The sequence below is a fragment of the Malaclemys terrapin genome, chromosome 12, assembly GCF_027887155.1.
Source record: "Malaclemys terrapin pileata isolate rMalTer1 chromosome 12, rMalTer1.hap1, whole genome shotgun sequence".
NCBI classification, from domain to species: Eukaryota; Metazoa; Chordata; order Testudines; family Emydidae; genus Malaclemys; species Malaclemys terrapin.
Window position 1 is genome coordinate 44,111,289 of NC_071516.1, and position 23,784 is coordinate 44,135,072.

Consider the following 23,784-nt stretch of genomic DNA (forward strand, 5'->3'; position numbering starts at 1 on the left):
TCTCACCCCAAGTGCAAGAGACAAGTAAGTTATGAACAGACACAAGGATCTTACACTCTTGGGACCCTACATACATCCCCAGTTTGACACCAGTTTAACTGGTAACTGTTTCAGCTAGTTCAAAGGGAGGGAATTCCACCCTTGCCCGGAGAGGGATTTTGGCATTAAGCTGTGTCTCAAATGCCTTCTGGGGTTGAAGAGCGAGAAGACAATCCCTGGTTTGATGCTGAAACACACCGAGGGGTTACAAACAGTGAGAAGAATTTCTTCACGTCTTCACTCTATCTGGTACCAATGTGCAGGGCTGATTAAAATCCCCACTACAGCACCATCCCTATGGGCCACCACACAACGGTGCTAGCTGCTCTTTAGTATAATAACAAAAGCATTAATTGGGCTGGATGCCCAGCCGGCGTGAATTGGCCGCAGCTGCGTTGGAGTCAGTGAACTGGATCCCCAGCTAGTGTCAATCAGCGGCTGAGTGACACCGCTTGAGGAGTTGACCCTATATTTTATACAGCACTTCTCGCCCAATGAACGCCAATGTGTTCCCGACAGGGACACGGAGACACCAAAGAAGTTATGTGATCTGATCAAAGCTGCATCAGAATAGAGCCCAGAGGACCTGTCTCTCAAAATCCCCTTCTCTAATGCATAGCCCCCCGCTCCTTTCCTGGTGGTGAGCATGGAACCCAGGCGTCCTGACTCCCAGCCTCCCTGCTCCACCCAGGAGCTAATTTCCCAGCTCATTGTCTGGTATCATGAAGCCCGTTCTCTGCTCTCCAGCTCCCGGGGCAGTACCTTCAGGATCTCCTAAGTCCCAAGTCCTCAGGCTGATAACCCAGGTGACTATGGCTCCTCAACTGGAGGGTTATAATCTAAGCTCAAATACACCCAACGGCAGCAGCAGGTCATTTGTGGACATGACAGACAGAGACCGTCCAGCTCAGCCTGGAGGAACCCATAGGCAAATCTCCCACCCATGCCCCAATGCCCATTGGTTCGGCTGCTGCACCGGAGTTGCGGCTGAGCCAATGAGGAGCTTCCTCGTTTCCCATCGGCAGCTGGATTTGAATACGCAGCCTCATAAGATAAGGCTTCTCTCTGGACCGTCTCAGCTCTGCCCTGGGGACAGCGTGAAGGTCGGCCATGCATCCGCTCCAGGGACTCATCCTGCTGCTCTCACTGGCCTGTGAGTAACCCCCATGGACACTCCTGCTCCTTCCCCTGCCTGGAGGAGGCTCTGGATCATATGGTCCAGAACACCCAAGGAAATCTATCTAACTACCTAATTATTTTATCTATCTATCCCCATGCATATCTCTCCCCCATCCATCCATCCATCCTGATGCATATCTATCTATCTATCTATCTATCTATCTATCTATCTATCTATGTGCAGTATTTATTTTCCATCTCTCCATCTCCAGAATCTCTAGCTATCCGTTCCACCTCTCTTTGGTGATATCTCTCCATTTCCATCTATCCTTCCACCCATCTACAGTCTCTCTGTCAGTCTACCAACCTACTGCTCTGTGCATGAGCAAAAAGGAGTCTAGATGATGTTCTGGTTTCTCTCGTGCAGGTGGACGGTGCCAATATGCCTCCTTCAGCCAAAGCCCTTCCGAGATCTCGGTGTCTCCCGGACAGACGGTGGCTCTGGAATACGCTGTGGCAAACGTCACAGCGGACAAGGTCAATATGAACTGGATCCGGCAGAGCCCTGGACAGAAACCTGAAGGGGTGCTGTTCTTCAAAAAGGATCTGTCCATTTACCGAGCTCCGGGGATCCCGGAGCGATACGACCCCTCCAGAGACGCCTCCAACAAGAAGTTCCTGCTCACTATCCGTGATGTCCAGGAAGGAGACGACTCCATCTATTTCTGCTTCGCCTATTATACAGAGGGAGTCCAGACGTGGGGAGAGGGGACCCGTGTGCGTGTGCTGAGTGAGTATGAATCTGGTTGCTGTCGTTAGAATAGAAGGATGATCCAGGGGTCAGGATTTGGCTTTGGGAGATCTGAATTTGATGCTGCTTCTGCTACAGCCTCCATGTCTAACCTTGGGCCAGCGTCTCTGCACCTCAGTTCCCCCTCTCAGCAATAGGGAACCAGCCCTTCCCTACCTCCCAGAGGTCGCGTGGCTCAGTGAATTGGAGCATCTCCGATATTAGGGTGATGTTGGTCAGACAGGGACCTGTCCCTTATATGAGCATATTGAGGTTGGCAGAGGAGGTCCAGGGGGGTAACAGAGGCGTTCTCCATAGCGCCCACAGAAACCAGACCAGGAGTTTCTGTTATGGACAGTGTTTCTCTTGCTCCCCCCTCCCCCGAGAAGATGGACGAGGGGGTCGGACTGGGTCGCAGTGGGGGAGGGGGGTGGCGAGCCATTGGTTCTTCCTACATGTATTTTATCTTCAGCCTATGTCACATGCTCTTCAGAGAACTGCTGGGTTTGTTTATTCCATAGAGATATTTTCAAAAGACGCCAGTGGGTCGGGCTGGGGAGAGCTCACTACTGTAATGTAGCCAAATCTAAATAAACTACACAAGTTAATTAATCGGAGCAACAATAACGAACCCATAATTAAGGGAGGGGATATTGGTCTTGTCATGAAGACAAAGCAGTGAGAGGCAAGACATTTGAGTCTGGGAGGAAGGAGGCGTCTAGTGCATTAGAACAGAAAAGGGCGGGGAGCCAGGACTCCTGTGTTCTTTCCCCGGCTTTGGGAGGAGAGTGGGGTCTAGTGGTTAGAGCGGGCAGGCTGGGAGCAAGGACTCTATCCTGGCTCTGGGAGGGCAGTGAGGTTGAGGGGTGTGAGCCAGGGATGCTAGCTGCTGTCTCCAATGTCCTCTCTGTGTATTTGCAGGGAGCAATCTGCCCCAGCCCCGAATCCAGCTGTTCCCTCCAGCCCAGGAGGAAATCGCCACCGGCTTCGCCACCCTGACCTGCCTGGTGAGCGGCTTCTTCCCCGGCTACATCGATGTGCTGTGGAGGTGAGACTGCCAGACCCAGGCCCAGGGGGTGAGAACGGGGCTGGTGGCACTGGGAGAGGACAAGACCTACTCTGTGAGCAGCTACCTAACGGTGCCGGCCAACGAGTGGGGCTCGGGTGCCAGCTACAGCTGTGTGGTCAAGCACGAATCGCTGGCGTCTGCACTGGAGAAGAGCATCAGTGCCAAGGACTGCAAAAGACAGTAGCCCAGCAGGGAGCCTCTTCTCCCAGATCCCAGGGGCCCTGTCAGGTTCAACCTCCCCCATGCCCATCTACCAGGCTGAGAAACCCCCCTCGGCTTGGAGGAATACGGTCCCTCATCCAGAGCAACCTCCCCCCATGACCTGATACTCCCTGAGATCCCACCCAGCAGCACTCCTTCAACAGCAGTGGCTCCACTTCTGTCTTGCTTTTGGGGCGGGGGGGAGGATCCAGCCTGGGTTGGGGGCAGAGCTGAAACCAAGATGCAAAGCTTCAGTCCTGGTTCTCCAGACCATACCTGGTTCCTTCTGCAACTCTGTCTATCCTACTGTCCCTTCTCCTACCCTGCCGTCTGTCTGTCTGGCCCCTCTGTTTCTTTTCAAACACACTCATCCCTCCATACACAGCCCTCCTCTCTCTCCCTCCATCCATGTACACCCCTCTCCCCATGGTTTTAAGGATCTACATATCAGTGCTGCTTGTTTCCTCTCTACCTATTCATCTCGCCCCATTATCGACCCAATGTACACATCTATTTACCTACCAATCCGTCCATCCATCTAATCTCAATGCATGCTCCCTTCTCAGCAGCAGCATAGTAATCCAGCATTTATAAAGTGGTAGAAAAAGCAAAGACAATAAAAGAAAACTTGATACCAAATTAATTGCTTTGTACTTTTTTTAAAGCAAGACAAACATATCGCCAAATGGATTATAATAAAATATTAATTTAAAGCATATCTGTGGGTTAGCCATGCTGTATAATGGGCACTAGGAGCAGCAGAGGGTGGGGGTGGGGAAGGGGCGGCTATACTGTATAATGGGCACTAGGGGCAGCAGAGGGTGGGGGTGGGGAAGGGGCAGCTATACTGTATAATGGCCACTAGGGGGCAGCAGAGGGTGGGGGTGGGGAAGGAGGGCTATACTGTATAATGGCCACTAGGGGCAGCAGAGGGTGAGGGTGGGGAAGGAGCGGCTATACTATATAATGGCCACTAGGGGCAGCAGAGGGTGAGGGTGAGGAAGGGGCAGCTGTACTGTATAACAGGGGTCTCAAACACACGGCCCGCGGGGTGATTTTCTGCGGCCTGTGAGCCTCTCGCAGCCCCCCCGCCCTTCCCCAGTGTTTACCAGAGCGGCTCTGGCCGGACGTGCACCGGAAGCAGGGCAGGCTCCCTGCCTGCCTGCCCGCCCCTGCTTCTTTTCAGACTTCCCGCGAACCTCTGATTCGCGGGAAGCAGGGGAGGGGGAGGAGCAGGGGGCGGAGCGTTCAGGGGAGGGGAGGAGGGGGAAGTGAGCTGAGGGCGGGGTGGAGAGCTGCGGCGCGGGGCCCTCTTAGCGCGGGGCCCAATTCAGCCGAATCGGCTGAATCGGCCTAAAGCCGGCCCTGGGGGCAGGAGCGGGGCCTCATGGAAGGGGTGGAGTGGGGACGGGGCCAAGGGCGGCGGGGGGGGGAGGTGTCAGTAATGCGGCCCTCGGGCCAATGTACTAGTCCTCGTGTGGCCCTCGTGGTCATTTGAGTTTGAGACCCCTGCTGTATAATGTCACTAGGGCCAGCAGAGGGTGGGGGTAGGGAAGGGGAGGCTATACTGTATAATGGGCACTAGGGGCAGCAGAGGGTGGGGGCGGGGAAGGGGCGGCTATACTGTATAATGGGCACTAGGGGGCAGCAGAGGGTGGGGGTGGGGAAGGGGCGGCTATACTGTATAATGGGCACTAGGGGCAGCAGAGGGTGGGGGTGGGAAGGGGCGGCTGTACTGTATAATGGGCACTGGGGGCAGCAGAGGGTGGGGGTGGGGAAGGGGCGGCTGTACTGTATAATGGGCACTGGGGGCAGCAGAGGGTGGGGGCAGGGAAGGGGCGGCTGTACTGTATAATGTCACTAGGGCCAGCAGAGGGTGGGGGTGGGGAAGGGGCGGCTATACTGTATAATGGGCACTAGGGGGCAGCAGAGGGTGGGGGTGGGGAAGGGGCGGCTATACTGTATAATGGGCACTAGAGGGCAGCAGTGCACAGGACAATATTCAACTAAATAGCTGCCACCCCTTGTCCAGACCCTTTAAAGGAGGAGTTCTCAAACTTTTGTACTGGTGACCCCTTTCACACAGCAAGCCTCTGAGTGTGACGCTCCCTTATAAATTAAAAACACTTGTTTATATATTTAACACCATTATAAATCCTGGAGGCGAAGCGGGGTTTGGGGTGGAAGCTGACAGCTCGCGGCCCCCCATGTAATAACCTCATGACCCCCTGAGGGGTCCTGACCCCCAATTTGAGAACCCCTGCTTTAAAATAACCCTGTATGCTCCCATCCACCCTCAAACCTCCCTTGCCTAGGTCAGGATGGGCCCTTCCCCCAGGCAGTGCCATGACACACACACACACACCCCTGCCCTGCGTAGCCCCATCCCCTAGGGCAGGACCAGCCCCAACGGGCAAGTCCATCCTTCCCTAGGGAGATGCCCTCAGACCCCTTGGCCCTGTTGGGGCCAGTCCCTGCTCTCCTTCTGCCAGCCCTATTCTCGTTCCCATCCCACCACAAACTGCCCACGGGAGTTCCCACCTCTCTGACTCCCATGCTACCCTCCCCCTGCCCATCACTTTGCCACCCCACCTGTTAATTACCTGCCAGAATTAGCTCCCTGGCTTGGGCCCCATCGGGGCGTGGTACTGGCTGGGGGCCCTGGCTGGCGCCTCCGGGGCTGGGGGCTGGCACCGGCGAGAGGCCGGTCTGACAGCATAGCAGGGAGGGCCTGCCCAGCTCCCTGGGAACAGGTCGGGCCAGATCCCTCTGCACAGCGCAACAACTGCCACTAATGCAACCGCCCTTCATTCTCCTGGCTGGGCCTGCCCGACCCCTCAGTCCATACAGCGTTCATCTGTCCAGCTAACCGCTGCATCCGACCTCTATCTATCGATCTGTCCCTCATTCCAGCGCCATATCTCCCAGCTCTGTCTGGCTAGACGCTGCGTATCCATCTGTCTGAGCTCCATCCACCTGTCCATCCGAGCTGTGCCTAGCTCAGCGCCGTCCGTCCATCCATCCTACCCCATATCCCATTCTCCAGCCCGTGTCCCCGCCTGGGGCTGGATTGGAGCTGGCTCTCCTGTAGCCTATTCCCTGCCCCCTGGAGCCAGCCAGTCCCTCTATCCTGGGGCTGGATTTGAACCAGGACGCCTGGGCTCTATCCACAGGACTGGGAGGGCAGCTGGGTCTGGTGGGTTACAGAAGGGGCTGCTGGGGTCAGAACTCCTGGGTTCTGTTCCCAGCTCTGGGACAGGTGTGGGGTCTAGTGGTTAGAGCAGCGGGGACGGGACTGGGATCCAGGACTCCGGGGTTCTATCCCAGCTCTGGGAGGGGAGTGGGGTCTAGTGGTTAGAGCAGGGGTGCTGGGAAGCAGGACTCCTGGATTCTATCCCAACTCTGGAAGGGCAATGGGGCCTGGTGGGTTAGAGCAGGGGTGCTGGGAAGCAGGACTCCTGGATTCTATCCCAACTCTGGGAGGGCAATGGGGTCTGAAGGGTTAGAGCGGGGGGTGGGGAGCCAGGTTCCAGATCCTACAGAGGATACTGAATGACTCCAGCCTGGGCCCTGTGCAGTGTGCACGTTCCCAGGACTTTCCAAGATCTGGTTTTCACCCCAGGCTGGTGACGGCTGCGTAATAATTCCCCCTCCCCGCCCGCTGTGTAAACCTCCCCTAGCCTCAGTGCCACGCACCTGTTCCCAGCACAGCTTCCAGCTAAATATAATCAGGCCAAGATAAAGACAGAGCAGAGTGTGCCTGGCCCCAGAATCCAGCCCAGCCAGGAACCAAGGACATCCCAGCACGGGGCCTCTGCTCAGATACCACCTGCCTCTTGCCCTGCACATGGGGGTTGGGGGGGTGAAGAGCACAGCTAGGGACACCAGCAGACACCCAGCTGGGGTCAATCAGATGGTGGGTGCTTGTTGGAATTGTAACCATCCAAACCTGCTTCCTGGAGGGGGTGGGGTCTAGTGGTTAGTGCAGGGTGGGCTGGGAGCCAGGACTCCTGGGTTCTACTCTTAATTCTGACCCTGACTCACCGGGTCACCCTGGTCCAGCCCGCTCTGTGCCTCAGTTTCCCCACATGTAATAAGGGAGAAAATCTACCCACTCACAGAGGGGTGCTCTCTCTTTAGGGCTGGCTGGAAGGTTGGGGCTGCATGGAGAGACCCACGGGGGAGGGAGGGTTGGAGGGGTGTTTATTCTGAGCAGAGCAGATCAACCAGATAAACCAGTTTGGGATCAAGACAGAGTTTGTGACATCACAGGCCCCTGGGGCAACAGATGCTCTCCAAGCACCACTGGCTGCCACTGGGGAAGCTGGGGGGGAAGCACTGTGATCTGATCACTAGACCACACTCCACTCCCAGGGCCCAAGGGAGAACCTCGGAGTCCTGACCCTCAGTCCCCTTCACTAAACCCCACTCAGGACTCCTGGGTCCCATCCCTAGCTCTGGAAAGAAAGTGGGGGGCTAGTGGTTAGAGCAGGGGTGGGGGTGGGGGAGGTCTCCTGAGTTCTATCCCCAGCTCTGGGAGGGGCATCCGCAGAGCTGTGGAAGGTGGTGGCAGGGCTGGGATAGCAGGGGGCTGCAGGTCGGGAGTGAGGGGCACCCGCAGGGATTGGGGGGGCTGGAGGCAGGAGAAGGAGAGAGGCAGGGAGGAGAAGAGTGAGTGCGGGAGGAGGGGAGGGATAAAAATATACTCTCCGGGTCTCGCCCCTTGCTCCAGATGGACAGACAGACTGGGGACTGGATGGACAGACACAGGGACGAACAGACAGATGGGCGGGGTGGATGGACGGACAAACAGGCAGACAGATGGTGGGTCTGGAGGAACAGATGCAGGGAAAGACACAGGGATGGACGGACAGACAGGCAGACAGGGGGCTGGATGGACAGACTGGAGGCTGGATGGACAGACACAGGGACTCACATAGGAACGGATGGACAGACAGGGGGCTGGAGGGACACACAGGGATGGATGGACATATGCGGGGGGGGGCTGGAGAGGCAGAGGCAGGGATGGATGGACGGTCACGGACAGACAGGCAGATAGGGGGCTGGATGGACACACACAGGGACACACACAGGGCTGGATGGACGGACAGGCAGACAGGGGGATGGAGGGACAGACAGGGGGATGGATGGAAAGACGGGGGCGCTGGAGGGGCAGAGGCAGGGATGGATGGACGGACAGACAGGCAGACACACACAGGGATGGATGGACAGACACAGGAACACACACAGGGATGGATGGACAGACAGGCAGACGGGGGGCTGGTGGGACAGCCTGGGGGCTGGAGGGACGGACAGGCAGACAGGGGGGCTGGAGGAACAGACGGGGGTCTGGAGGGACAGACAGGGGGATGGATGGACGGAAAGGCTGCCAGGGGACTGGATGGACAGACTGGAGGCTGGAGGGACAGACAGGGGGTTGGAGGGACAGACAGGGGGGCTGGAGGGGCAGAGGCAGGGATGGATGGACGGACAGACAGGCAGACACACACGGGGATGGATGGACAGACAGGCAGACAGGGGGGCTGGAGGGACAGACTGGGGGCTGGAGGGACGGACAGGCAGACAGGGGGCTGGAGGAACAGACGGGGGTCTGGAGGGACAGACAGGGGGGCTGGAGGGGCAGAGGCACGGATGGACGGACGGACAGGCAGACACACACAGGGATGGATGGACAGACAGACAGGGGGCTGGATGGAGCGGTGTAGGAGTGAGATGCTGCCCAACCCAGCCCGTAGCCCAGCCCCTTGTGCCGGGGACACCACGCCCTGGTCCCGCCTCCCCTTGTCCGTCTGTCCGTCCCCCCCATCACTTAGGCCCTGGCTCCGGCGGCAGTCACAGCTCCCAGCCCGGAGGGGGCGGGGGGGGGCGGCGATGGAGGGGGGCAGCCGGGGCCGGGACGGGGGGGGCGCCCCCAACCCCTTCGTCCACGAGCTGCGGCTGACGGGGGCGCAGAGAGCCAAGGTGAGGGGGAGGGAGGTGGGGCTGGGGTGTTTGGGGGGTGTCTGTGTTGGGGGTGGGGTTTGGGGATGGGGGTGTATTGGGGGGCTCCCAGACTCCGTGGGGGGATGGGAGGCGATGGAGGTGTATTGGGGGCATCCCAGTGTCGGGGGGGGGATGGGAGGCGATGGAGGTGTATTGGGGGCATCCCAGTGTCTGGGGGGGATGGGAGGCGATGGAGGTGTATTGGGGGCATCCCAGTGTCGGGGGGGGATGGGAGGCGATGGAGGTGTATTGGGGGCATCCCAGTGTCGGGGGGGGATGGGAGGCGATGGAGGTGTATTGGGGGCATCCCAGTGTCGGGGGGGGGGTTGTGGTGTCTGGTGGGCACCGGGTGCTGGGAGCCCCCTCCCCTGCAATGCGCTGGGGTCTCCCCTCCCCACCCCACTGCGGCTCGGGGGTGCGGATGCGGCAGCCTCCCTGGCTGGTTTTTTGCCCCAGCCGGGCCCAGCGCAGCGCGGGAGGAGCCGGGCATCTGCTTCCATTTCCCTTTCTGTTTCGTTTTCCCCTTATTTACTTACATCCTGTTTCTCTAGAGACTCTACCCAGGGCAAACTCCCCCCTAGCCCTGCCCGTGCCCCTCACTCCTGACCCACAGCTCCCTGGGATCCCAGCCCTGGGTTCCCCCCGCACACAGCCCCAGCGCTGGGAGTATGTTCCCACAGGCTGTACAATGGTCCCTTATATGGCATTAGTATCTGTATGTATCAGTTCTGCTGGAGGGTTTGGCATCTTTGGCTTAGGGGCCTAGTGTCTCCAGCCAGTGCGCTGAGGGCCAGATCCCCGCGGTGTGTGTGTGTGTCTCTGTGTGTGTGTCTGTGTGTGTGTGTGTCAATGGGCCCTCCCTGCACCTGGGTCCAGGGACCAGTCTGGACCAGCTGAGCAGCTGTCTGGTTTGCTTCATTATTTTACTGTCACTAGTATTGTATTATTTCATATTAATCCAGCCATCCCCCTCTGTCTGCCCCCATATCTATCTGTCTATCTATCTATCCCCATTCACCCCATCTATCTATCTATCTATCTATCTATCTATCTATCTATCTATCTATCTATCCCCATTCACCCCATCTATCTATCTATCTATCTATCTATCTATCACTACACACACCCTGTATTTATCAATCTAGCTCCATGCTCAGACTCTCCATTTCGGCCTCCTAACTCCCCATATCCTCCCTCTGTCCCCCCTCACAACCCTCCTTGTAGTACCCCCCCCTTCCCCTGCTGGAGAGGGCTTGCTCTGCCCTAACAGGTCCTCTGCTCCAGGGTTACTACAGGTCAGAACTTGAGGGGGGTCCTTCAGGGGGGATGTGGAGAAGCACATGCCAGGGATGCTGCATTCCTAATTAGTAGCCTTAATATATAGGTCTGGGAGTGTTGCTATGGGGCCTAAGCGGTTTAGGTGCTATGGGAGCCTGGATTATAACTGCTGGGAGTAGCCGGCTCCCATTCCAGAGAATCCCTATTAGCAATAACCATAGATTATTATGAGCAACATATTAATATTATTCCAGAAAAAATATTTTAGAAATAAATAAAAACATCAAATGTACTCATTTTGACAGCTTTGAAGCAAACCGCTTCAATCTTTCCAGGATTCCCAGGGTGCTATCTGCGACTGACAGCCAAAAATCTCTATTAATCGTAGAGATTAATACAGTCATTAATTGTATCATTCCTTTAATTTGCAGCCATTGGGAGCAAGTCAAATCCTAGAGTTTCCATATTAAGAAATTATAGAGTTTCCCTATTCTTAGCCCTAATAAACAGATTATTTCCATTTGCCATTAGCTGGGAAATTCCCATTATTAATAAATAGGGTTAGTATTCATACTATTAGTTCATTTTTTGCAGACATGGGTAGCAAAACTCTGCTCACATAATATTGAGGGCTAATCCTTGATTTAGTACCCACAGGGGCTAAGTCAAATCCTAGAGATCCCCTATTAATGATGAATTAGCCTTAATACACCAATTATTTCCATTTGGGGTCATCTAGGATCCCACTGTGTAAAATCCCTGTTAATAGTCATTATTTCTCTTATTCATATTGCTGTTTCATTTTACATCATCTGACATTGATGCTAAAGATTCTGCCCTGGTAATATTGATACTTATTCATTTGGTTTGCGTCTCTTGGGGTGACATGAATTATTATTATTTATTAGGTGTATTATGGTAGCACTATCAGACTCAGTCATGGCCCAGGACTCTATTGTGTCCAACTCTGTACATTGTTTATTAGGTGTATTACGGTAGCGCCTAGGAACCCCAGTCATGGATCAAGACCTCATTACACTAGGTGCTGTACATTTTTTATTAGGTGTATTATGGTAGCGACTATGCACCCCATTCATGGCCCAGTACCTCATTGTGTTAGACGCTGTATGTTATTTATTAGGTGTTTTACGGTAGTAGCTAGGCACTCCAGTCGTGGCCCAGGACACCAGGCACGGTACGTTATTTATTAGGTGTATCATGGTAGCATCTAGAAACCCCAGTTGTGGCCCAGGACACCAGGCACGGTACGTTATTTATTAGGTGCATTACGGTAGCACCTAATAGCCCTGGTCGTGGACGATCTCTGTCCCAATGAGCTCAGAGTCAATGGTTCTTATCTAATGACTCGGGTTTCTGCACTAATCATTATTAACCTTAATATTCTTATTATTGCCATTGGGCTTCAGCTGGTCTGGCATGTCTCACCGGGCTGCTATTAATGACAGAGAGGGAGGGTTGGGGCATTACTGAGTCTTATTCATTTGTGTGGCATCTTTGGGAGTTGACCGGGTGAAATCGCCCCAGAGTTATTAACCTCTCCCTAACCCATCTCCCAACCCCGTGCTAGGATGACTCGTCCTGTTGATGGGCATGGGCTGCCCACTTTCTGGAATACAATGATTTATCGTTACTATTACCAGTGTTCATTTCCACTGCCAAGCTGCAAACGCTTGGCCACAGGCTCACCTTTATGGCTGCTAGTAACGTTCAGCTCGTGCGTTGGTGCGGGCAGAATTAAGCATTTACTTTTGCGTCCACTGAGTTGGAATACGGCAAATCCTGGAGTGTCTCTAGTCATAATTATTGGCCTTGATATTAATATAATTTCCATTTGCCATTAGCTGGCATAGACTGTCTCCTATTCTGAGAATCCTCTAGTATTAATAACTGTTTAACTTTGCATATTATTATTATTATTAGGTATTAGCGTATTAATTTGTTAGTTTTGCAGACAGACAAACTGAACAGCCCACACCTTGGAGTGTTACTAATCAATAGCTTGATTATGAATCTTATTTCATTTTGTTTTGGTTTAGATCAAGGGCGGAGAATCAACCTTAAAGTTAATCATACTAATTATTCTTGGTGCTAATTAGTCATGCATCTTCAGGAATCAAATGGGTCATATCCTGGAGTTTGTGTATTAAGGACAATTATCCTTAAAAACAAATATTTCCTTTTGGAGTCAAAGTACATTAACTATTTCCTATTCTGATGAAATTGAACTCATAATATTTATCTTTATTACGAACATTATGTTGTAATAGACTGTGTCAGATGGGACTGGCCACAATGATGTTGTGTTTATTAATTAGGATTAGAGTTGGGTTTTCAGCTGACTCTTTGTTCCAGTGAAAAATAACACTGAAATATTTAGTGGATTCATGTCAATTTGACTGAATTGTTTGTTACAGCAACAAACAAACCAAACAAATAAAAATCAAGTTGGTTCATGCTGACGTTTTTGAAACACAATGTTTTGATTTTCTAGGTCTCGCTTCAAAAAGTCCTTTCATTTTAGTTTCTTGATTTTATTTTTATTTTAGAAAAGAGCCAAAAGTGTTTAACCATGGTCAAAATATAAACAAAATGGGTCGTTCAACCCTCAAAAAAAAAATTGTCATTTTTGGTCCAACCAAAACATATTACAGATTGGAGGGGATAGCTTAGTGGTTTGAGCATTGGCCTGCTAAACCAAGCATTGTGAGTTCAATCCTTGAGGGGGCCCACTTAGGGATCTGGGGCAAAATCGGTACTTAGTCCTGCTAGTGAAGGCAGGGGGCTGGACTTAATGACCTTTCAGGGTCCCTTCCAGTTCTAGGAGATAGGTATATCTCCATATATTACTTTTCCCAAACAGACGCCCAAATCCCTAATTCTTCCAGTTGTAATTATTATTATTAATCATTTAATTCAACAACCGCTAGGGTTGTCTAGATCAAATTATGAAGTTTCTCTATAGAAATGGACTATTATTATTAATTATGAAAGCTCAGTGCTGCAAAGATGTAGTCAAAGTATATAAAGTTAGGAACAAGGATGAGATTTCGGAGCCCTTAAAAATGTATCCTTTGGTGCCTCAGTTTCCCTCTGTGCCATCATTTAAGGTAGTTTAAGGCAGTTCTGACTATAAAAAATGAAAAGTTATAACAACATAAAATACACAGCAAGTACCCCAGAGTAGGTTGTATTGACAACATCTATTGTTTTATGATTATTAATGCTAATAAAGTTTTGTGTGAATTGGAGGTTGATCTAATGATAGCCGAGAATTTCTATATTTATAATATTTATGATGATGATTAGTACAGGCCCTGAATTAGCAAAGTACTGATGTAAGCTTCTTGAATTATTAATCAAGTATCAGAGGGGTAGCTGTATTAGTCTGGATCTGTAAAAGCAGCAAAGAGTCCTGTGGCACCTTATAGACTAACAGACGTATTGGAGCATAAGCTTTCGTGGGTGAATACCCACTTCGTCGGATGCATGTAGTAGAAATTTCCAGAGGCAGGTATAAATATGCAAGCAAGAGTGAGTCCGGCTAAAGATAACAAGGTTAGTTCAATCAGGGAGGATGAGGCCCTCTTCTAGCACTTGAGGTGTGAACACCAAGGGAGGAGAAACTGCTTTTGTAGTTGGCTAGCCATTCACAGTCTTCGTTTAATCCTGAGCTGATGGTGTCAAAATTGCAGATGAACTGAAGCTCGGCAGTTTCTCTTTGAAGTTTTTTTGCTGCAGGATGGCTAGAGTTACTATGGTGCGGTGTGTAGTTATTGTGAGAATATGCTTCAGGTTGGCGGGTTGTCTGTGGGTGAGGACTGGCCTGCCACCCAAGGTCTGTGAAAGTGAGGGATCATTGTCCAGGATGGGTTGTAGATCACTGATGATGCGTTGGAGAGGTTTTAGCTGAGGACTGTATGTGATGGCCAGTGGAGTTCTGTTGGTTTTTTTCTTGGGCTTGTCTTGCAGTAGGAGGCTTCTGGGTACATGTCTGGCTCTGTTGATCTGTTTCCTTATTTCCTCATGCGGGTATCGTAGTTTTGAGAATGCTTGGTGAAGCATTCATCTACAAAATCTTCAACAAGCATTCTGAAAACTCTAACTCAGGAACCAATCCATGCAACAAACCTCGATGCCAACTCTGCCCACATATCTACGCCAGCAACACCATCACAGGACCTAACCAGATCAGCCACACCATCACCGGTTCATTCACCTGCATGTCCACCAATGTAATATACACCATCATATGCCAGCAATGCCCCTCTGCTATGTACATTGGCCAAACTGGACAGTCCCTATGTAAAAGGATAAATGGACACAAATCAGATATTAGGAATGGCAGTATACAAAAACCTGTAGGAGAACACTTCAACCTTCCTGGACACACTATAGCAGATTTAAAGGTAGCCATCCTGCAGAAAAAAAACTTCAGGACAAGACTTTAAAGAGAAACTGCTGAGCTTTAGTTCATCTGCAAATTTGACATCATCAGCTCAGGATTAAACAAAGACTGTGAATGGCTATCCAACTACAGAAGCAGTTTCTCCTCCCTTGGTGTTCACACCTCCCTGATTGAACTAACATTGTTATCTCTAGCCTGACTCACTCTTGCTTGCATATTTATATGCAGCCATCCTGGGCCTGTAACACCTCCCTGGGGCTCCCCTTCTCTGCCCTGTGGGCGTCAGCCCCAGGACAGTACCCACTAAGGAGACGATGCTCTGTGTGTTGTGTTATGGGGAGTCCTTGGGCTGTGATCCTTTCAATGAGGCCAGGCCCAGGAAAACCTGCCAGGCTGGGTGAACTCTGTGTGTATGTGTGTGAGTGTGGGACCCTGCTGCCCCCTGCTGGTGGAGATAAGTCCTACAATGCTGACCTGAGGGGATCCTGTGACCCGCGCTGCCCGGAGGGGCCCGGGCAGTCAGCGTTGGGGGGTTGACGTCTCTCCCGTTGCTTCACAGTTCTACCTACTGGGGATGGTGTTGGCCCCGCTCCGTGTTGCCTTGGCCTTCATTGTCCTCTTCCTCATCTGGCCCTTCGCGCTGCTCCAGGTGCTGCACCGGTCTGAGGAAGAGCTGAAAGAGCCGCTCACGGACTGGAGGAGGTAAGAGACCTCCCCACCCCCTATAGCTCGCTGGTGCCCCTCTATCCTGACCCGCAGCCCCCTGCTAGCCCAGCCTTGGGCTCTCCCTCCCCAGCTTTGCCAATGGCCCTCAGTCCCGACCCACAGCCCCCTGCTGTCCCAGCCCTGGGCTCCTCCCACGTCCACCGTCTCCATCTATCCCGTTTCAGCTCCGTCTCCCACAGCTCCGTTTACCTCCTGAGCCGCCTGATGTTCTTCCTCCTCGGCTTCATGCGGATCCGGGTGCGGGGGCAGCGGGCATCGCGCTTGGAGGCCCCGATCCTGGTGGCCGCCCCCCACTCCACCTTCTTCGACCCCATCATCTTGCTGCCATGTGACATTCCCATGGTGGTCTCCCGCACGGAGAACCTCCACGTGCCTGTCATTGGAGGTAAGGGGCTGGGAAGATGGGCCATTCCATTGCATGGTCTGCCCATTGGATGATGCCAGTGGGGGATGTTAGGGTCATCGGATGGAAGGGCCCATTGGATGATGCCTGTTGTGGACATTGGATGTAAGAGACCTCTGGGGTTGGGCAGGGAGGGGAGATGGGCCCTTCCATTGCATGGTCCCCATGGAGAAGGGAAGGGAGGCGGGCCCTTCCATTGCATGGTCTGCCAGTTGGATGATGCCATTGAGGGACCTTGGGGTCATCAGCTGGAAGGGCCCATGCTAGAGTGGGGTGGGATATGGGCCCTTCCATTGTATTGTCTCCCCACTGGATGGTTCCCCCCCGGGACCCTTCCAGAAGGGGCATCCCAGTCATGGGGGGGAATGGGGAGCAGGGTCCATGGGGCTCCAGCTACAGGGGATGGGGCAGGAAGTGGGTGTTACCAGCTTTGCCCATTACTTTGGGGTACGCTCATTTATTAGGGTTACTCTTCTGCGGGGGGGGGTTCTGTACTTCTATCAATGTACTGCTTGTGTCACTTGTGTTCCCATGCGGAGCTCTACTTCTCCCTGCTGCAAGTTCCCTCCCAATGGAGTTGTCCTGCAGGACCTAGGTTCCCCAGGGCTGGGTTCTTCCAGCCCCAGAATCAGACGAACACACACACACACACACACATATTAACAGAGCATTTCTGAAAGTACTGGTTTAATCAGCACTCCCAAGCTGACCCCTTATATGCCCCTGGACTTAGCAGACTGGGTCGAGCAGCACCTCCAAGCTGTCACCCTCATATGTCACAGGCACCGCACCGGAATAGAGCACACCTGAGCAGGCTGGGTCGAGCAGCACTTTCAATCTGACACCCTCATATGTCCCAGGTTCAGCATGTCCCTATCCCCACTTTCACGTTACAGTTGTTCTGGTAGTAACCCACTTGATGAGCAAACCCCACAGGCTTTTTGGGCCCTGCAGGGATCTTTTAGCTTAGGTACGAGGAGCACAGCTGCAGAGCAAATGAGGAAACCAAAAAAACACCCCGGGGGCGGTGCGGGGAGAGAGAAGCAACCAGCTTAACCATGAAAGTTATTTACTGCCAGGTAATAACCATAGGGGAGCCAAACAAACAAAACAGTTATAATATTAAATCTAACTTAATTTTGATGATAAAAGTCAGGTTTAGAAAACGATAACTGATCACACAAGTCAGGGTCAGAAGGCTATACCGAGAGAGAGAGAGAGCTGGGTTCTCACCACTCCATGACGCTTGAATCGGTGGCAGCTGAAGGTCCAGAGTGCTGGAGACAGGCAGAGCCCCCAGCACGATCACTCAGGAGAAGATGAAGTCCGAATGGAACTCATGCAGATTTTGGATCCAGGCATCAGAACACTTACTTGAGCGTGGGTAGGGGGTTTTTGTAGAGAAACAACAATGGTTCAAGGGAGAACACTAGATTTGTTTATGTGTAAACTGATGGCTCAAGGGAGAATACCACAGTTGTTTTGTTCAGGCTAGACCAGGGGTCGGCAACCTTTCAGAAGTGGTGTGCCGAGTCTTCATTTATTCACTCTAATTTAAGGTTTTGCATGCCAGTAATACATTTTAATATTTTAGTTCTCTTTCTATAAGTCTATACTATATAACTAAACTATTGTTGTATGTAAAGTAAATAAGGTTTTTAAAATGTTTAAGAAGCTTCATTTAAAATTAAATTAAAATGCAGAACCCCCCGGAGCGGTGGCCAGGACCCAGGCAGTGTGAGTGCCACTGAAAATCAGCTCGCGTGCCGCCTTTGGCACGCGTGCCAGAGGTTGCCTACCCCTGGGTTAGACAATGGGAGCTGATCATTCCTGGCTTTGGGCGGTGTTCCTTGGAGGGAGCTCACAATGCAATTAGGGAGCTTCACCATTTTGGCTACCAATAAAGGATTCATTACTAGAGTTGGTCTGATAATTACTGAGCTGGGTGTGTGCAGGCGTGGGTTCATTAAGATCTGGAGCAGAGATCCCCCATCATGCCGTGCTTCCCTGCTTTGCTGGTCCCAGAGTTCCATGCAGTTCTTGCCTTGGAATCTCTGTTCTCCATTCTGTAGCTAATGGAGATGCCTCCTTGTCCCATCTCCGAGGCAGGGGCCAGGGGAGTTTCCTTAGTCCTGTCACCCTTATCCCAGGGGTTTAGCTGTGTCTCCCACGGCCTTTTCATTGCTTTTTGTAAGTCTTTCTTCTGATCGGTTTTGATTCAAGCAGAGGCTGGGGGATGGGGGGGAGGTCAGACAGGCTGGGTACTGCACCCTGGTTCCCCAAGAACACAGAGCTGATAGGTAACAGTGGGGTATAGAGCCGGGTCCGGCAATGTCCCATCCTCCCCATTTTGGTGGGTCTCTCCACTGATGGAGACAGCGCCATGGGTTTGGGGCAGGAGGAGGAAGGGCTGTGAAAGGAGGAGATGGGGGGTGGGGAAAAGAGGGGCTTGTGGATAGCAGCGGGGCAGAGGAGAGGAGGCGGGAGAGGGGATGGGGAGTGAGGGGAGGTGGAGGAGGCGGCCCCAGGGTGAGGACCTGTGGTGGCTCCATTGGGGTTGAGTGGCAGCAGGTGGTGGTGGGTCTGTTCCCTGCCTCATGGACTGCCCCCCTCACCCATTTCTCTGCCCCCTCCACTCCCCAGCCTTACTCCGGTTCAACCAAGCCATCTTGGTGTCCCGCCACGACCCAGCCTCCCGCAAGAAGGTGGTAGAGGAGGTGAAGAGACGGGCCACATCCCAGGGAAAATGGCCACAGGTGAGACTGGTTCCCCCCTCCCCCAATTCTCACCCCTCCCCTGGATCACCCCCCCGCCTTCCCCTCCCAGTGTATCTGACACTCTCCTCTTTGCTCTCCCCGAGGTGCTCTTCTTCCCCGAGGGGACCTGCTCTAACAAGAAAGCCTTACTGAAGTTTAAGCCAGGTATGAGGCCCGGAAGCACAGCCTGGCTCACACAGGGGTGGGGGGAGTAGGGCGACCCCCACCCTGGGACCCCTTTCCCGCTGGTCAAGCAGGGCCTGGGTGTAATGACTCTCGAGCCCAGAGACTCCTCCCTGCAGGGTTGGGACTGGGGGGGGTGAGATGCTCAGGCGGAGCTGCAGGAAACTCCAGTGTGAGCAGCGCAGGTGCGCTGGGTGTGAAGCAGGAGGAAACGTTGTTGTGGAACATGATGTAATCCCCTGTATATGGTAAGGGTAAACCTGGAGTAATCTGCAGCGTGGATTGAGAGTTGCGACACAATTTGAAGCACAGAATAAACCTGGAGTAACACATTGTGTGTATTGAGAGCAGCTGCTCTGTGTGAAGCACAGAGTAAACCTGGAGTGAACGTTGAGTAACATGCTGTGTGGATCAAGAGTAGCAGCTCTGTTTGAAGCACAGAGTAAACCCAGAGCAATCATCAGTGTAAATGTGGCCAGTCTCAGGGCAATCCTAGAGAACCAATCTATGTAAACTGAAATGTGAACCTCAATGTAAATGTACCCTTAGTGTAAATGCTGGCTAACCCCCAATATGTGAACCTAGAAGAAGCAGAGAGTAACCTCATTGTCAATCTAGAGTAACCCTCCAAGTAAACACTGCAAAAATCCACTGTAAAGCTAGAGTCAGTGTAACTCTGGAGTAACCATCCGAGTAAACACTGTGTAAACTTAGACTTACCAAAATGTAAACCCAGAGCAAACGACAGTAACCCACAGGGTGATCCTCAGCGGAAAGGCTGTTAACCTCTCTGAGTGCCTGGCATAACTCCTTGCGTGTATGCAGGTGACACTGTTACAGCCTACACCCCTCTCTGCACCCCCGTGTAAATCCAGAGTGAAAGCCTTGGTGTAAACCGGTTGTGTCTCTCTCTCCCAGGTGCCTTCATTGCCGGGGTTCCTATCCAGCCCATCCTCGTCCGGTACCCCAACAGCCTGGTGAGTGTCTGGCAGGGATAACGGGCCGGGTGGATGGCGTGGTCGGGCCGCACAACCAATGCCTCTGTTCTTCTCTTGGCAGGACTCGACAACCTGGGCGTGGCAAGGCCCCGGAGTGTGAGTTATGCATGGGGGGAGGGATCTATCGGTCTGTCTGCTGCCCCTTGCTGGAGGGAATGAGCCCTGCTGTGTATCTGTCTGTCTGTCTGCTGCCCCCTGCTGGAGAGGATGAGTGCTGGTGTCTGTCTGCTGCCCCCTGCTGGAGGGGACAAGCTTTGTTGTGTGTCTGTCTGTCTCCCTGCTTTATTCTTGAATGACTAACTTGGGGTGTCATGTCTCTCTCGCCCCACGCAGGCTCAAAGTCATCTGGTTGACGGCATCGCAACTCTGCACCACTGTGGAAGTGGAGGTGAGATTGCACAGCGCCCCCTAGTGCCGTGTCAGGGCAATAGGCCAACACCTCCCGGCTGAGCTCCCCTCACACTCCCTGCTGCCCCCTAACCCCCTTATCTCTTCCAGTTCCTCCCCGTCTATCAGCCCAGCGCTGAGGAGAGTGTCAACCCCACCCTTTACGCCAGCAACGTGCAGAGAGCCATGGCCCGGTGAGTGGCCCTGGTGGGGGGCCGACTGGGCTCCCCTTCGGAGTCGCTACAGGGGGGTAGGATGGGGGGCACCCATGGGGGTTTTGCAAGGGATATTGGGGTAAGGTGGTGGTGGGGAGGTTGGCGTGAGGCGCCGGGGGGTGGGCCTGGGGTGTCTGGGGCACGGGAGGAGCACATGGTACCAGGGAGTTGGTGTGGGGGGGCCCTGGGCAGTGGTTGTCACAGGATCCCTGGAGGCAGGTGAAGGGAGCACAGAGGGGGCTGGCGTGGGAGGGCATGGGGGGGTTGGTATTTGGGGCCTCAGGGGATTGGTATGGCCACAGTGTGGGGGACGGTGGGTTATCAGGGTACTCAGATGGGGTTGAAGCAGGGGATATGGGGGTTGGGGCCATGTACAGGTACTCAGATGAGGTGGTGTGGGGGTCCTGGGGGGGGTTGGCAGGGGAATAATGGGGTCAGCATGGCCCCATGGAGGGTTTTTGGGAAGGTTATGGGGAGTCAGTGCTCTGAGGGTATGTGGGGGGTACGTATGGAGGGTTGGAGGGAAGTACATGGGTTGTTGAGGGTATGGGGGAGTCGGGGCACTGTAGCAGGTACAGTGAGATCAGGGGCACTTGGAGGGGTCACAATGGGGGGCTCGGCATGGGGGGGACCCCTCAGTCTGACCACTCCCTGCCCTTGTCTCCCCGCAGGGCGCTGGGCGTCCCGGCCACCGAGTGCGAGTTGGTGGGAACCCTGCCGGTGCGGGCAGTTGGGCGCCTGCGGGTGGCGCTGGAGCCCCGGCTCTGGGAGCTGGAAAGGGCGCTGCGGAGGGCCAGGTGAGGGGCTGGGAGACAGGGAGGGAGGAGGAGGTAGGGGGAGGGGAGGGATGGCAATAGGGGCAGGGGAGGATGGATGGGCAGTACGGGAGGGACAGACCGGACAGTGCTGTGTTGGGGGCTGTACTGCCCGTATCTCTGACCTCTCCTCCCCAATGGGGATCCCCCTGCAGGTGGGTTGTGGGGGGCCCCCTGCCTGATGGTGGAGCAGGGACTCTGGGGTGCCAGGAACTTGCCCGCTGGCTGGGGCTGCCCCACCCTGAGGCACCTGAGGAGCTCTGTGCCTACTTCCAGCAGGTACCGGGGGGCAGGAAGGGAGTGGGAGAGGGCTGGGGAGGAGAACGCCCCAGGAGCGGGGAGTGGAAAGGGATTGCCCCGGGGCTAGGGGGGAATTGCCCCTGGGTGGAGAGGGGAGGGGAATTGGCCAGGGAGTGGGGAATTGCTCCAGGGGTGGGGGAGCGGGACTGACCGGGGGGGATTGGGGGTGGGGAATTTCCCCAGGGTTGGAGGAGGGGAGGTGAATTGCCCCAGGGATCAGAGAGGGGAATTGCCCCTGGGGGTAGGGAATTGCCCCACAGCTGGGGGAGGGGGATTGCCCCAGGGTGCATAGGAGTGCACCCCTGGGCAGGGGAGGGGTTTGTGGGGGGCTCTGTGTTGAGAGGTAACCCCCATCCGTGTGTCTGTCCACCAGGACATGGGGGGCGCCGTGGACACCCGGGCGGTGCGGCTGGCCCTGCAGGCGCTGGAGGGGGGACGCAGCCCTGAGGAGCTCACACGCCTGGCTTTCGAGGTGGGGGGTGGGGGCAGGGAGTGTGAGGGGGAGGAGCTCTGGCAGGAATAGGGCAGGGATGGGGATATGCGGGGCTGGGTTGGGAGTATGTGGGGAGAGGGGTCTGGGTCTAGGAGGGTATGTTTGGGGATATAGAGAGTGCGGGGAGGAGACTGGGTTGGAGGATGTGGAATGGGGGAGTATGTGGGAGGAATATGGAGGGTATCTGGGAGTCAGGGAGTTCTAGGGGCTGCAGGGAGATATGGGAGCTGTGGGTGAGGGTATTTAGGAGATGTGGGAAGATAATGGGGCTGTGGGGAGATATAGGGGTTTTGGGTGGGGTACATCTGGGGGCCACGGGCGGGGGGATATGGGAGGTGTGGGGGGAGTATAAGGGGACTGGGGTGTATGGGGGACTGGTGGCATGGGGATTGTGTGGGGTCTCTCTCCCACTCACACCGTCTCTCCCCTTCCCCACAGCTGTTCTGTGAAGCGGGGGCCAGGCGGGGGACCCCACGCCTGCCCCAGGAGGGTTTCTGTGCCATCCTGCGCCTGCTGCTGGGGACGCCCTGGGCCGACGGAGCCGAGCTCTATGCTGCACTGGGCGGGGCTGAGCCCCACCACGGGCTGAGCATCGGTGAGCACCCTCAGACAGATGGGGGGACCCGACAGATAGACACATACAGACAGACCGGGGAGGGAGGGGGAACCCGGCAGATAGACAGACAGGAGGAGTTCTGGCAGACAGACAGATGGGGGGGACCCAGAAGACAGACAGACAGATGGGTAGACAGAGAAACTGACACATGGGGAAGAAGAGAGAGAAAGAGAGGGAGGCTACACATACAAGGCAGACAGACAGATGAGAGGATAGGGCAGATAGATGGAGGGAGAGACAGATGAGAGGGCAGGCGGATGGACGGTCAGACAGATGGATGCAAGAGAGGGCAGACAGACAGAAGGGCGAATGGGCAGACAGACGGACGGACCGACGGGTGGCTGAGCCAACCCAGTGACTATTTCACACTCTCCTTCGTTCTCTCCCTGCCAGGTCAGTTCCAGGATTTCGCCCTGCGCCACCCCGACTATGCTCCGCTCTTCAGCACCTACTTGTGCCTCCCGGTGCCCACCCACCGGGCCCCCACCCCCTATGCCAATGGCCTCCCCCACACCAAGAGCAAGGCAGACTGAACCACCATACAGTGACACCCCTTCCCCAGCACACTCGCTACCCGGGACACACCCAGCAACTCAGGGCTACAGGAAATGGGGAGGAAACAGCCAATTTTGGGGGAGGAGGATTTATTTTATTTTAATTATTTTGGAATTTATTTTATTTTTTGGAGTGAGGCGGGTGGGTTGCGTTTCTTCTTCTGTTTTGTAAAATGTAAACAAATGCTATTTTATATATCAAATATCTATATCTCTATGAAAATATTATATATATATATATACACACTAAATTTTAAAGCAAAGGTGGTTTTGAGCGGTGTTCATTGGAAAAGAGTGTGTTGGAGGGCCCTGCAGCTGGACCTTCACATTTAATACAGTGGTTTCAAGGTCACCTTCATGCCACATCGTGAAACTTCAGTGGCGGTTTCAAGGGGGCCCCTTGGAACAATACT

General features: G+C 54.1%; 1 protein-coding gene and 1 gene segment (V, D, J or C); both read left to right on the forward strand.

The window, feature by feature from the left end:
- The first annotated feature begins 1,113 nt into the window (after positions 1-1,113).
- LOC128846870 (Ig kappa chain V region AH80-5-like) lies at positions 1,114-3,840 on the forward strand. The segment is given in 3 exon segments: positions 1,114-1,192; positions 1,586-1,948; positions 2,870-3,840. Coding segments are annotated over 3 exon segments (537 nt in total).
- A 5,111-nt stretch (positions 3,841-8,951) lies between these two features.
- LPCAT4 (lysophosphatidylcholine acyltransferase 4) lies at positions 8,952-23,350 on the forward strand. Its single transcript, XM_054045608.1, has 14 exons — positions 8,952-9,200; positions 15,485-15,627; positions 15,816-16,036; positions 18,698-18,810; positions 18,915-18,975; positions 19,912-19,970; positions 20,053-20,087; positions 20,325-20,379; positions 20,490-20,572; positions 21,265-21,390; positions 21,564-21,687; positions 22,082-22,180; positions 22,640-22,796; positions 23,211-23,350. The coding sequence occupies exons 1-14, from the start codon at positions 8,952-8,954 to the stop codon at positions 23,348-23,350; spliced, it is 1,665 nt and encodes a 554-aa protein (XP_053901583.1).
- The last annotated feature ends 434 nt before the right edge of the window (positions 23,351-23,784 follow it).

What these genes read in the sequence shown, in the direction of transcription:
- LPCAT4 (XM_054045608.1), top strand. Translation starts at nt 8,952, where the DNA reads ATGCTGCCCAACCCAGCCCGTAGCCCAGCCCCTTGTGCCGGGGACACC. An exon ending in TCCGGTACCCCAACAGCCTG is followed by an intron (nt 19,971 to 20,052) that starts GTGAGTGTCTGG and finishes TTCTCTTGGCAG; the next exon opens with GACTCGACAACCTGGGCGTG. An exon ending in CCACCACGGGCTGAGCATCG is followed by an intron (nt 22,797 to 23,210) that starts GTGAGCACCCTC and finishes TCTCCCTGCCAG; the next exon opens with GTCAGTTCCAGGATTTCGCC.